A 13,229-nucleotide genomic window follows, 5' to 3' on the forward strand; every position below is an offset into this window, starting at 1 on the left:
CACTGGGGCTCAGTCAGAAAAGAGGGAGGGAGGAAAAGAAAGCCTTGGGGAAGGCAGCCAGCTGTGTCTGTTAGGGCCAGTAGTAAGCAGGACCATTGATTAGTATTTTAAGCCTTTTTGCAGCTCACAGGATTCTTAGGATAAGAGTATTTTTGTTCCAAGGATTTATTGGTTTGTTTTTATAGTAATGATTTGTATGCTTCATATTTGCTTCTAGTAAAGAGTGTGTGTGTGTGTGTGTGTGTGTGTGTGTGTATTAGTTGCTCAGTCGTGTCTGACTCTTTGCGACCCCCGTGGACTGTAGCCCACCAGGCCCCTCTGCCCATGGGATTCTCCAGGCAAGAATACTGGCGTGGGTGACCAATCCTATTTTCACTAGTTGAGTGAAAGTCACTCAGTCGTGTCTGACTCTTTGCGACCCCATGGACTACACAGTCCATGGAATTCTCCAGGCCAGAATACTTGGAGTGGGTAGCCTTTTCTTTCTTCAGGGGCTTTTCCCAACCCAGGGATCGAAACCAGGTCTCCTGCATTGCAGGGAGATTCTTTACCCTCTGAGCCACCAGGGAAGCTCCTCTAGTGAAATAGGCTAAACCAGTCTCCATACTTGTGTTGTCTCTCTGTCTGGGAATATGTAACGTATTGAACTAAAAAAACAACACACCACTGGATGTAGATAATAGTAAAGATAATGACCACCATTTTCTGAAGAACCAGGGTGGAGGGTACTGCCTGGAACACTGTAAGCATCCACCTCACAGGTTTGATCTAGAGTCTCCATTTCCCACATATGGAAACCAGTTTAAGGGATCAGTTTGCCTGAGACCGCTCAACCGTGGGGCTTCTCTTGTGGCTCAGCTGGTAAAGAATCTGCCTGCAGTGAGGGAGACCTGGGTTCGATCTCTGGATTGGGAAGATCCCCTGGAGAAGGGAAAGGCTACCCACTCCCAAGTATTCTGGCTTGGAGAATTCCATGGACTGTGTAGTCCATGGGGTCGCAAAGAGTCGGATACAACTGAGTGACTTTCACTCAACTATTAGTATTTAAGACATGTCTTTTTTTCCTTATAAACTTGCACTAGCTTTTTCCTATGTAAGTATTTTTATTCTTGAACATATGAGTTCTGACAAACCAAAAAATGCTGCTACACAGGGTCCATACAAATGCAAATGTAAATAGTTGTAAGGGCCTGATCCCTTTCATCAGCTCTGGGCTATAATGACTGAGTCTGAATCCTTCCAGTGAAGTGCAGGAGACAGGAAGTAGGTACACACTTGTAGGAAGTCATAAAACACATTATTTGGTAATTAGTTTTTTAAAGATAATAATGAAAATAAATGATGGGAAGAGATGATTCATGAAATTTGACAGTATAAAAATAAACAGGATATATGTTGATATATTATCTGAAAGATGTACACACTTGGGAGACATGTATATGCATGTGTAATTAAGTTCTTAAAGGAAACCCGAGTTTTAAAAATACATATACCACAATAATTGTTCGAATAGTCAGCTTAGCTAGGACTAAATTTTCATCCCTTGAGAAGTGAGACAAAGCAATTTAATATGTTAGGTGGGAAGGAAAAAAATGGTCAGAATTTAGGGATAGAATATGAGCATGAACTTCTCAAACACTTGTATTAATTAAAAGATGTTATAATGATAATCCTGGAAGTAATAAGGTGGAGTTTATAGTCTTATTTTTTAGTGTCTAGCATGTTAGTTGAGAGAATTGATTTTTAAGGTCTATATGTATTTCCAGAGTAATAAATGGATTGTGTATATTCAATAGTTTCTTTTGGCACTTGGACCAAGATGTTAGAGCATCACTTTTTAGTTACAGAATTTTAGGAATTGTCTGTCTCATTCTAATTTCTGGCATACATAGAGAAAAATGGTAGCATGATAGTAATCCAAAATTTCTTAATTCTGTTCTTAAATGTTTTTATTTAATTCTCCATTTTTGTGCCTTTTGTCAGAGAATGCAAACTTTGCAAATCAACATAATTTAAAAAAATCAAATGATAACCTTTCTTTTTTAATAGCTGTTCATTTTGGGAGGTGGAGCAATTTCATTATATACAGTCTTAACTCAGAGTTGCTATGAGTTCAGTTCCGGACCAGTGTAATAAAGTGAATATTGCAATAAAGAAAATTATATGAATTTTGTGGTTTCCCAGTGAATATATTTAAAATGTGCAATAGCATTATGTCTATAAAAAAGAAGACACTATGAACATACCTTAATTTTAAAAAGCTTTATTGCTAAAGATGCTAACCATCATCTGAGCCTTCAGCCCATTGTCATAGTAACAGCAAAGATCACTGATCGCAGATCACAATAACAGATATAATAATAATGTAGAAGTTTGGAATTTTGCAAAAATTACCCAAATGTGACACCAAGGCATGAAGTGAGGAAATGCTGTTGGAAAAATGACACCACTAGACCTGCTCCAGGCAGGGTTGTCACAGACTTTCAATTTGTTCTTTAAAAAAACAGTAACTGCAAAGTGTACCAAAAAAAAAAAAAGTGCAGTAAAACGAGACATGCCTGTATTCTCTTTGGAGTCTTTAAGAAATCTAAATGTCCAGCTTCCAGTTTTTAGCAAAGGATGTCTCCTTCATACTCACTCTTAGCTCTTGTGTGATTTTTAAAGTGGTGGAATGATAGTATAGGGTAAAAAGGAGTAAGGCGGCAGATTTAGACAATTTCACCCCTAATAGAGCAGTACAAAGGGAAGTCGCTCAGTCTCGTCTGACTCTGCCACCCCATGGACTGTACATCAGGTTCCTTGATCCATGAGATTTCCCAGGCAAGTGGGTTGCCATTTCCTTCTCTGGGGGATCTTCCAAACCCAGGGATTGAACCTGCGTCTCTCACATTGCAGGCAGACACTTTACCGTCTGAGCTACCAGGGAAGCTACCATAAATAAAGCATAATAAAGTAGTAGTGTGACATTAATAGTCTAGGCCCTGGAATGAGATGGCATGGTTTCAAATACTGATTTCTTCACTTACTGGTGAGCAGCTTTGAATGCTGTCTTAACCCTCTTGTCCCTCAGTTTCTTCTTATATAGTAGAAATAATAATATGTAACTCTTGGGGTTTTCACAAGGGTGGGGTAAGCTAATATATGTGAACTACTCAGCCTAAGAAGCACAAGCTGGAATCAAGAGTGCCGGGAAAAACATCAATAACCGCAGATGTGCAGATAACACCACCCTTATGGCAGAAAGTGAAGAGGAACTAAAAAGCCTCTTGATGAAAGTGAAAGAGGAGAGTGAAAAAGTTGGCTTGAAGCTCAACATTCAGAAAACTAAGATCATGGCATCCGGTCCCATCACCTCATGGGAAATAGATGGGGAGACAGTGGAAACAATGTCAGACCTTATTTTTTGGGGCTCCAAAATCAGTGCAGATGGTGACTGCAGCCATGAAATTAAAAGACGCTTACTCCTTGGAAGGAAAGTTATGACCAACCTAGATAGCATATTAAAAAGCAGAGACATTACTTTGCCAACAAAGGTCTGTCTGGTCAAGGCTATGGTTTTTGCAGTGGTCATGTATGGATTTGAGAGTTGGACTGTGAAGAAAGCTGAGCGCCGAAAAATTGATGCTTTTGAACTATGGTGTTGGAGAAGACTCTTGAGAGTCCCTTGGACTACAAGGAGATCCAGCCAGTCCATACTAAAGGAGATCAGTCCTGGGTGTTCATTGGAAGGACTGATGCTGAAGCTGAAACTCCAATACTTTGGCCACCTCATGCGAAGAGTTGACTCACTGGAAAAGACCCTGATGCTGGGAGGGATTGGGGGCAGGAGGAGAAGGGGACGACAGAGGATGAGACTGCTGGATGGCATCACCAACTCGATGGGCATGAGTTTGAGTAAACTCTGGGAGTTGGTGATAGACAGGGAGGCCTGGCGTGCTGCGATTCATGGGATCGCAAAGAGTCGGACACGACTGAGCGACTGAACTGACTGTACTGAACTGACTCAGCCTAATGCCTGGTATATACTAAGTGCTCAATAAATGCCACTTTAAATACAGTAACAATATACTAGAGGAACAGGTTACCTCCTAAGGCACTGGTGCAGAGCCTGGATGACCAAAACGAAAGCTGTAGAAGGAATGCCTTTATTACGTGAGCAGTTGAAAAAAAATTCTTGAGGTCCTAAAATGAAGTTATCTGCAGATATTCAGTCATATCATAGTTCTCTTCAGGGTAGTATTTGGATTCTCAGGTTAGAGAGAGGCAGAGAGAAGGATAGAGGATCATCTCTCTGATTTTCTGTGTTGTATTGATGAAAAACATTGCCTTGTACAGAATGATGAGAACACACACATACGCTCAGGCAGGCCGCTGCTACAGTTGAGCACCCATGTGTGGTAACTGCCTTCTGGGAAATAGAAGGAATCGGGGGAGGATGGTTTGTAAATCACTGTGAAGAGAGGGTATGGCGATAAAGGCTCAGAGCCATCCTGCAGCCCCTTGTTTGTTCAGATACCTGAACCCGGCCGTGTAGGTGAGGCCTCAGAGAAGCAGGAGATGAAGAACAGCTCTTTAAGCCCTAGTTGGCAACACCAAAGAAAACACTTTCAATCAGCTCATTTTATCTTCTTCATGAGCTGTGGGCCCTTCTGTGTTATATGCATGCTGTAGCCCAACACCTACTTCAAGCAGCTGGCAGGCAGTTCTTACCCATTAGATGTTGCTTGAATGAGTGAATGAAATAGAATTCCCCATCCTTCTTTTATAGAAAAATACATACACCTCTGCCTGTCCTTTGCCCTTGCAAGATTGCCGTGCTGGTTTATGATGACTTACTGAGGACCCGGTCTTCCCAGGCAGCACTAGTGGTAAAGAATCCTCCTGCCAGTGCAGGAGATGTCAATGGCTCAAGTTCGATCCCTGGGTCAGGAGGAGCTCCTGGAGTAGGAACTGGCAACCCACTCTAGTATTCTTGAAAATATTAGGGCACACTATTCTCCATGGGCACGGGAGCCTGGCAGGGCCGCAGTCATGGGACCACAAAGAGACATGACTGAGCGAGTGGGCACACAGTGAGGACAAGGGAGTAGACTCAGGAGAAGGCTGTGAGCCTCTACTCCGGGGAGAAAACAGTTAAGTGTTGTTCAGCTAACCTGTTACTGTTGCGGGCTTAATTGTTTAAAATTCCAACTGCAGCCTTCAGTAACTAAATTGGCTTTGATATTAAATGTTTTATCATTGGGGGTGAGCTCTGTAAAGCAGTGAATAAAATGGAATAAATGGATTTACAGTTCTCTTGTCAACCAGAGGGATTGATTTTTAACAATGCAGATATACATAACTTATATTTGTGGCCAAATTTTCCTGCTGCATCGAAAACTTATAAAATTGCTTATTTTATTGCTCTCATGGGTTTTCACAACAAACATTTGGTTAGAGAATTTATACAGCCTCTTGTAGTTGAACATAAATTTCAATATTTCTCCAGGTGAAATAAAATTTTTCCACTGAAAAGAGAGGTAGTAATTAACAGTCTTTAAATCCAGAACCAAGTTTTCTTCCAAGGGAACTAGAGGTTGTGGCTCAGTGGAGTTAAAATATGTTGAGTCTATTCTTGAACTTGTACTTTGTAGCCAAGGTCAAGTCAGTCACCTTCCATCCAAGCCTCAACCAAGAAGTACGGGCTGCGGCAGAGGGGCCTGCAGAGCGCTGCTCAGCCCACGGCAGGGAGCAGCACTGCCTCTCAGGTGCTGTGTCCTCTGCTTCACCTCCACCCAGGCGTTCACCTCCAGAGAGGCGCCGGAGGCTTTACCAAAGACGCTATCATCTGGAGTTTTCTGATTGCATGGTTTCAGTTCATTCATTCATTCGCTTCCGTTATAGATGAAAAATTCCACTGACTTTGCTAGCCGTGGTAGCCTTCGTTCCTTTGAAGGGTAGAAGCGGTATTTTGGAGTTTTCCATGATGGGAAGGATTTTTTTTTTTTTTTTTAACTTTCAACATCTTGGCCTAAAATTTAACACAAGTTGCCTCCTTGTTTGTTTTGTAAAAATACTTAGAACCCTTTTATTCGACCTTACGGATGTTTAAGAGGTATAAATGATTTGGCCATTATTCCAGTGACCTGTAATTTGTCAGGATATGTTTAAGCTTTGATAGAATTTCTCTCTTATTTCTCCAGGGGACTTAGTTGGGTTTTGCCTTAAATCTTGCAGCACCCGCAGATCCAGAAGAAATCTCAGTACATCAAATACCTTTGCTGTGATGACATGAGGACCCTGCACCAGTGGGTCAATGGTATACGCATTGCAAAGGTAGGTTTTCTTTTGGTTTGATAATGGAATGATGGGTGTTTAGTGATATGGTTTTGGTTGTCATTACAATTATTATTTGTTTCATATTCATAATTTTGCCAGTGTCTCAGTCTGTCAGGCCTAAGTTTCATATTTTAAGTGTCTTTTTTTCTCGGTGATGGGGATAAACTTTTACCAGCTGGTATCCAAGGAATAATACTGCTGGTAAAAGCTTATGTAGCAGCAAAGTGATTTATTTTGGCTTTGGAGAATGCACTATATGGTTGTTATATAGCAGAGTTTCACCTGAACAAAAGAATTTTTTTAAAACTTCACCTGCCTTGGGGTTGGGGGAAAAATGAATATAGGTGGATTGTGGAACATTTTTCGGGCAGTGAAAATATTTATACTCCATATGATACTACAATGGTAGGTACATGTCTTTATATACTTGTCCAAATCCACAGAATGTAAACACGAAGAGTGAACCTAAGGTAACCTCAGGTGTCCATGTGAGCTAAGTGATGATAACAAATTTACTACTCTAGTAGGGAATGTTGGTAATGGGAGACACTGTGAATGTACACGGGAAATCTACCCTCCTCTCAATTTTGCTGTGAACCTAAAAGTGCTCTAGAAAAAATAAAGTCTTAAAAAAATTTTTTAAGGACACCTTAAAGATGATATGTAGTCCTCGAAAGGATATTTATTCACTTTTAAGTAACTGAAAATAAAATTTATTATAGACATAAAATCAAAGTTGCTTTAAAAATAACTGAAAAAATATTTATGTTGATAATGAACCTAAACAGAATCAAGTTTTAACTTCTTGCTGCCTTCCTAAAAATGAGGACAGATAAGAGTAGATTCTGATTTACTGCTATTCAAAGAATTTTTGAAGTATTACAGGGTGTTAATTTTATTACAAACTGTGAGTCAGTAAACAGAAATGTGTCCCCCTTTTCCTGCCCCATACACCCATATCATACCCAGTGAAGTTCAGATGTCCTCATTTACTGCCTTCTGTTTAGTATGGGAAGCAGCTCTACATGAACTACCAGGAAGCTTTGAAGAGGACAGAATCGGCTTATGATTGGACTTCCTTATCCAGCTCCAGCATTAAATCAGGATCCAGTTCTTCCAGCATCCCAGGTAGGTTGAAATGCCTCAAGAACTCTACTACTAACAGGAAGGTGTTTGTATAGTGACTGATAGGAGACCCGGTTATCTCAGAGTGATTTTTTTTAAAACTAGGGCTATGCATAATTTCTAAATTTTAATCAGTAGGCACATATGCAATTTTTAATTTTTAGAGCAGATAATATCACCTAGTTCATAATGTTTTGAAATGGAAAACCAGTATATGAAGTGGTAAAGCCAAGAGTTTTGTTGTGAAATTTATTTAAAAATCATTGCTGAAAGCAAGTGTTGATGCACAATTGGGGATAGAAAGTTGCTTGGAGAAGAGTACTCAGAATCATCATGAAACTGCCCTCCAATCCTCACAGGTTTCCTGACATTTCAGTGGAGTGGAAACAACTGGAATTTGTTCAGTATCAACAGTTAAGGAAGCTGTTTAAGTCAAACTTTCTAAAGTTTTCAGAGGAAATCAGTGATATTAAAAAGGTGCTTATTTTCAGATTCCCATATCCTTTAAACCAGGATGCTATGATCACATCTTAAGATACAGGCTTCTTTCCCTTCAAAAGTTCCATAAATGATATCCGTATCATCTAAAAGCATAATTTTTTGTTCTAATGGCCTATATTATGAAATAATTAAATATTTATTTGATTTAGAAGCTATATGACTAATCTCATCCCTAAAATAAGTAAACAGAAACACACTGTGAATGTATACATACATGGGCTCGTGTCCACATGTACGTTCTTTGGTTCTGCCCACCTAGAGGGCTAGAAGCAGTGACAGCCCAGTAGCAGTGAGAATACCAAAAGCCTCAACCTCGGCCTCTCAATGCCGTTTTCCAAAACAAAGGAGTCAGGGCTCTGGTGAGTGGCTGATTCTAGGGCTGTGGCAGAGAATATATAAGATGAGCCTGGAGCATCGTGTGTTGAAGTGCTCAAAAGAACACAGGGATGGGAGTCTGTAAAAGGGACACAGAACTCAACCTGCGAGAGCTCTCAGTAGCCAAAGCGAGAACAATTTGAGCAACAAGATAACATAGTATAGGGCTATACTCCAGATTATAAAATAAATAGCCATCACTCCATGGGGATATAAATAAATAAATAAATGGAGAAGAAGAGACCAATATCCTGCACAGATTTCTAAGTAATTTATGCAGATGTTCTGCCCGCAGGGAGGTAGAGCGTCACCCCCTCGTTGCCTGTGGGCCGTGCAAAGTGACTTGCTTCCCAAGAGCTCAGAGTGGGGCCACAACCTCACAGTGAAGGAGCCCGACAGTAACGCCTCAGCCCCTGATCGGGTAGTCAGTGATAGCGATGGCTTGTTCCTTTGGTACCGTGTGAGGAGATTGGCGTTTTCCCTCTCTCGGTCTTCCTCCCCAAATCCCGTAACTTCAAAGAAAAAACATCAGACAAATCAAAATGGAGAGGCATGCTGCAGAAACCCTGACCAGTATTTCTTGAAACTGTCACGGTCATCAAAAACAAGGGAAGTCTGAGAAACTGTCATAGACATGGCATGACAACTATCTGTAATATGGTAACCTGGGTAAGATCCTTGATCAGAAAATGGAATTGTGGAAAAACTAGTGAAATCCAAATAAAGTTTGGAGTGTAGCTAATATTGAGTATTGGTTCCTTATAGCTAATATTGAGTATTGGTTCCTTAGTCGTGACACATGGACCAGAATATTGTAACATGTTAATGAGATAAACTGGGTGCTAGGTATGTAGGAACACTGTGCTAGCTTTGCAACTTTTCTATAAGTCTATAACTATTCTAAAATAAAATGTTTATTAAATTGGGAGGAAGAAACTTTTGTGGCAGTAGATTAGGAAAGGCAAAGTAAGAAGACTGTCACAACTAGGGTTATAGAAAATGGAATAAGAGGAAGATTGAGAAAAAAGATGTATATTTTTAAAATTTATGCAGCACTTAATTTGGGTGCTTCCAGTGGTATTTTATGAAGTGATATAGTGCCTTTTACCACTCCAGAGTCATCTGTCTGTATATATTAAGTATTAGGAAGACTTTTAAATGTAAACTGTAAAATCATATACACTCATGTGAAGAGAGCTCAGGAAGCTACATGCTCCAGCCTCTTGTCTTAAAGGCTGATGCTGTCCTGGATATTAAACTATTAAGAAAATAGCTGGTTTTATCCTCTATTGCTTCTATTTTTTACCCTGAAGATACTGTCTTAACTTTATCTAAAGGAGTTTGTGGCTATTATATTTGCATATTTTGATTAACTTGGCTGGACTGACTTAATACTGCTGTCTAATCATATCCTCTCCTCACAGAGAAGTGGGACTAGCTTTAACATTTGATTCTCGGACCAGATACCAGACATTGGACTAGGTGCTCCCGTAGAGTTGCCTCACCTGACTTGGCGTCCAGTGAAATCATCATTTTTAGTTCCCGCACCGTAGGTGTCAGTCAGGTTCCACTGTGTCCTCAGCCATTCCCAGGGCCCCTGAAATATCTCCATGCCCTTCAGGAAGCCAGCCTGTGGCCAGCTGCTTCACTGTGGTGCCAACACCCAAAGCCCTAGGAAACACACTTCTCACTTGGCAGTCAGATTCCCAGTATTGTTCATTGCTGGGATAAAAGCAGTAATCATCATGTATGGATCTGAATTCATAAGTGAGAAGTCTCTGAGATGGCCTGGAGCCAGGATTATGTAAAAAGATGGATTCTCAAATATAATGAAGATATAATTTAAAAAAAACACTCTTCTATTCACGGTTCATTGATTTTCTTACTTGCCAGGAGTTCTTGCAAGGTAGATTGTCAGGACACCACATGTCACATGGACCTTTTGTTGTAGTTACCAGTTTCTCCTGGTGAGCAGTTTAAAAAGAATCGAGATCTCCTATTTGCCCTAGGATGAGAGAGGTTGTCTAGTGGAAAACACGGGCTGTGTCTGTGTGAAATGGGTCAGGTAACAGTAACTTGCTGCCATTCTGCATCGCGGCTAATCTCAAGTGAAAGCTTTATACAAACGTACATATTTATACTGTCACAGTACTTATTTAATCTGACTTTTGAAATGTTTCAGAGTCTCAGTCCAATCACTCCAGTCAGTCTGACAGTGGATTGTCTGACACCCAGCCGGCAGGACACGTCCGTTCCCAGAGCATGGTGAGCTCCATCTTCTCTGAGGCCTGGAAGCGAGGCACACAGCTGGAAGAGTCCAGCAAGGTAACGCGCTCGGGTCAGGGTAGAGAGGAAGTCTCTCTAGTGTTCCAGGGGGGAGGCGGGTAGCGTACTGCTCTTTTACTCCTTCATTAGGAAGGTTTCTTGGCCTTATCTCAGTATTCTTTTGCTTCTCAGAAATGGATATTTATGAATTGGCTCTGATGATCTAAGATCTCAAAAAAAAAAAAAACCCACCTAGCAGTTTTATCAGTGGCTCAGAATTTTAAGAAATAACAATGTCCTCCTTTCCTCTGTTAATTTGGATGGAGCAACAGCACCCTCTACTGCCAAAGCCTTGCTGTTGTTCCAGAGAAGCTGCTACGAGTTGATTATTACTTCATTGGTTATTAACTTATTCAAACTCCTTTTCTTTTATGCTTTTTGGCATTTCTTTGCACATTGATAAATTTTCCTCAATTTACAGTTTATGTGGAAGACTAAATTCCAATTAATCCCCTTAAAATACTGGACCCCCAAGCCTTGCATAGAAGGTTGCTCATTGACGCTAAAGGACAAGTATAATCATTGCAAGGCTGCTTAGACACAGAGAGGTTCTTTGGTTCCCCATATCAGGCTGTCTCTGATGTCCAGTGGGCCGTGGTGTCCCAGCTCTGCCCCTCTCAGCGGCGCAGGCACACGCCGAGGCCAGGAGCCAGGAGCCAGGAGCTCGCCCGGTCTGGCCATTCTGTTTTCATCCAAAAATCATCCTGATTTTTGTTTTTCTTCTCTGAATCACTTACACAAGTACATTCAGTGAGAGTTAACTGGCTATTTCCCCTCAATTTATTCCTTTATTTCCATATATGATTAACTGGACTTGGGGAGGGTGGAGGAGGCATAGGTAGCCCAGTGTGGGGGTGGAACACCTTCTCTTAGGATTAAATATTTGAGAATTGGTGCTAATAACCTGAATTCTCAAGACAAGGACAGTTTAACCCCCTTATCAGAGGCTCAGACTGTTAAGCAATTTTTTTCCTTCCCATATTTAATCAATTTGAATGGAACAGGACTATCTGGTGCTGATATTCCATATACATTGTGGAGAAGCTGCGCTTACAAAATTCAGGTGCCTAAAGAAAAGTCCTTTACCTTACCGAACTTAATTTTAATGGTGTCATCCACGTGCATTTTAAACTGTGGAACTAGCCAACTGTTAGGAGAAAGGCCAAGGGAAGCAAAGGGTCCAAATGGTCTGTGATCAAGCAGCAGAGTACCTCATGGCACGCAGTTTCAGAAAGACCATGAACTCTGCCACACAGCGCTGACACTGTGCTTGAGTCTTGACCCCTTGTGTGTTTCTTCTCCTTGTTACCACAGTCTCAGGTGCCAAATGAGAAGGCCAGCACAGCTAAGGTCTCCACCCCTGCAGCAGCCAAGACAGGGTCAAGTTAAGGTCAGGGGCTGTTCTTTGGAAGCACATTAACCTGGGTGACTCCTGTAACCAGATCTTGCAAACTAATGCTTTTGATGTGCAGTTATTAAAGGAACATGTGAATGACCTGATGGACACTAGAACTCAGCACTGTCATGAGCCTTCTAGTCTACTAACCTAAGCATTCCCAGTGCTCATTAGATGTCATTCAGAATTGAAAACAGATGGTTTATCTTGGATCCTCACAGTTTGTTCAAAGAGCCCAAAAGATATACCCAGAGTTGCTAAGCCAAGAGTCCTTCCTCTGCTTTCAGAAGCACTTGAACCACATTCATGTATGAGTAGCTCTATAAAATAAATGACTGGGTGTGGTCCTTTGGGCCATGCCAAGAGGTGCTCAGATGGGCTGGTCAGTAGTTGTTGGCAAACTCTAGCTCCTGTGTCTTGATACATTTCCTTTAGCCTTCCAAAGTTTCCTCTCATTTTCTTCTGGCTTTTTCTGTATGGTATTTTTATGATCTTTAGCTGTAATGTTTATGAAGCATTTCTTTATGTATTTTCCAGTAAAACACATGTAAAGAACACCCCCCTTTACCTGCATTGCTGGACTTCTGTGCATGTTGGATGCAAGTGTCTCACGGACACGCGTGTGTGTGCCAAGCTCACTCATTGCTGTGTGACTGTGCACGCCTGCTGAGCATTCTCACACTCATACCGCTCACTAGCATCAAAAAGGCATCCTCATTCTTCCGGAGGCCCTCCAGCAGCTCTCCTAAACCCAGTTATGGCATCTGCTTGATGTGGGTGCAGTCCTCGACCGAAGGTGAACTCCAGTCATCACACCTCCCTCTGCCACAGTCCAGGGGGCGGTCCCGTGCTCCGAGGCCCTGGCGCTCGCCCTGGGGCAGGGTGTGTGAAAACCAGAGGTCAGAAAGCCTCATCCAGACAGACTTGCTGCAGGAAATTATCCCCAGGTAGTTAAGCAGTCTAGGCATTAGAGAAGATTGTCAGGTAAACAGATTTTCTCCCTGCCCTTGTTACCCAGGGAGTTGGACTTTAGCCTTCCTGCCATTGTCCATCTTTACCATCACCAGCAGCTGCATCCTTTCATGCATGTCTCTGATTCCTTGCTTTTTAGTTTAACAGTCAAATCTTAACCTCTGTAACTGTTTTGTTTGTTGTGTTTTCTCTCTCCCAACCTCCCTTTTATACTCCT

The 13,229-nt window shown here is 41.5% G+C and overlaps 1 protein-coding gene across 3 annotated transcripts in view; it reads left to right on the plus strand.

Annotated features, from left to right (window-relative positions):
• Window positions 1-13,229, plus strand: part of RAPH1 (Ras association (RalGDS/AF-6) and pleckstrin homology domains 1) — a 100,677-nt gene that overhangs the window by 80,050 nt on the left and 7,398 nt on the right. For 2 of the 3 annotated variants that reach the window (XM_061148954.1, XM_061148955.1), the window contains 3 exons: window positions 6,217-6,315; window positions 7,326-7,446; window positions 10,502-10,644. In XM_061148954.1, coding sequence (XP_061004937.1) covers window positions 6,217-6,315; window positions 7,326-7,446; window positions 10,502-10,644 — 363 coding nt within the window. Of the gene's footprint in view, window positions 1-6,216; window positions 6,316-7,325; window positions 7,447-10,501; window positions 10,645-12,577; window positions 13,226-13,229 lie in introns of those variants that run through there. The other variant, XM_061148956.1, reaches the window with a different exon arrangement.

This window comes from Dama dama, chromosome 8, assembly GCF_033118175.1.
Source record: "Dama dama isolate Ldn47 chromosome 8, ASM3311817v1, whole genome shotgun sequence".
Lineage (NCBI taxonomy): Eukaryota > Metazoa > Chordata > Mammalia > Artiodactyla > Cervidae > Dama > Dama dama.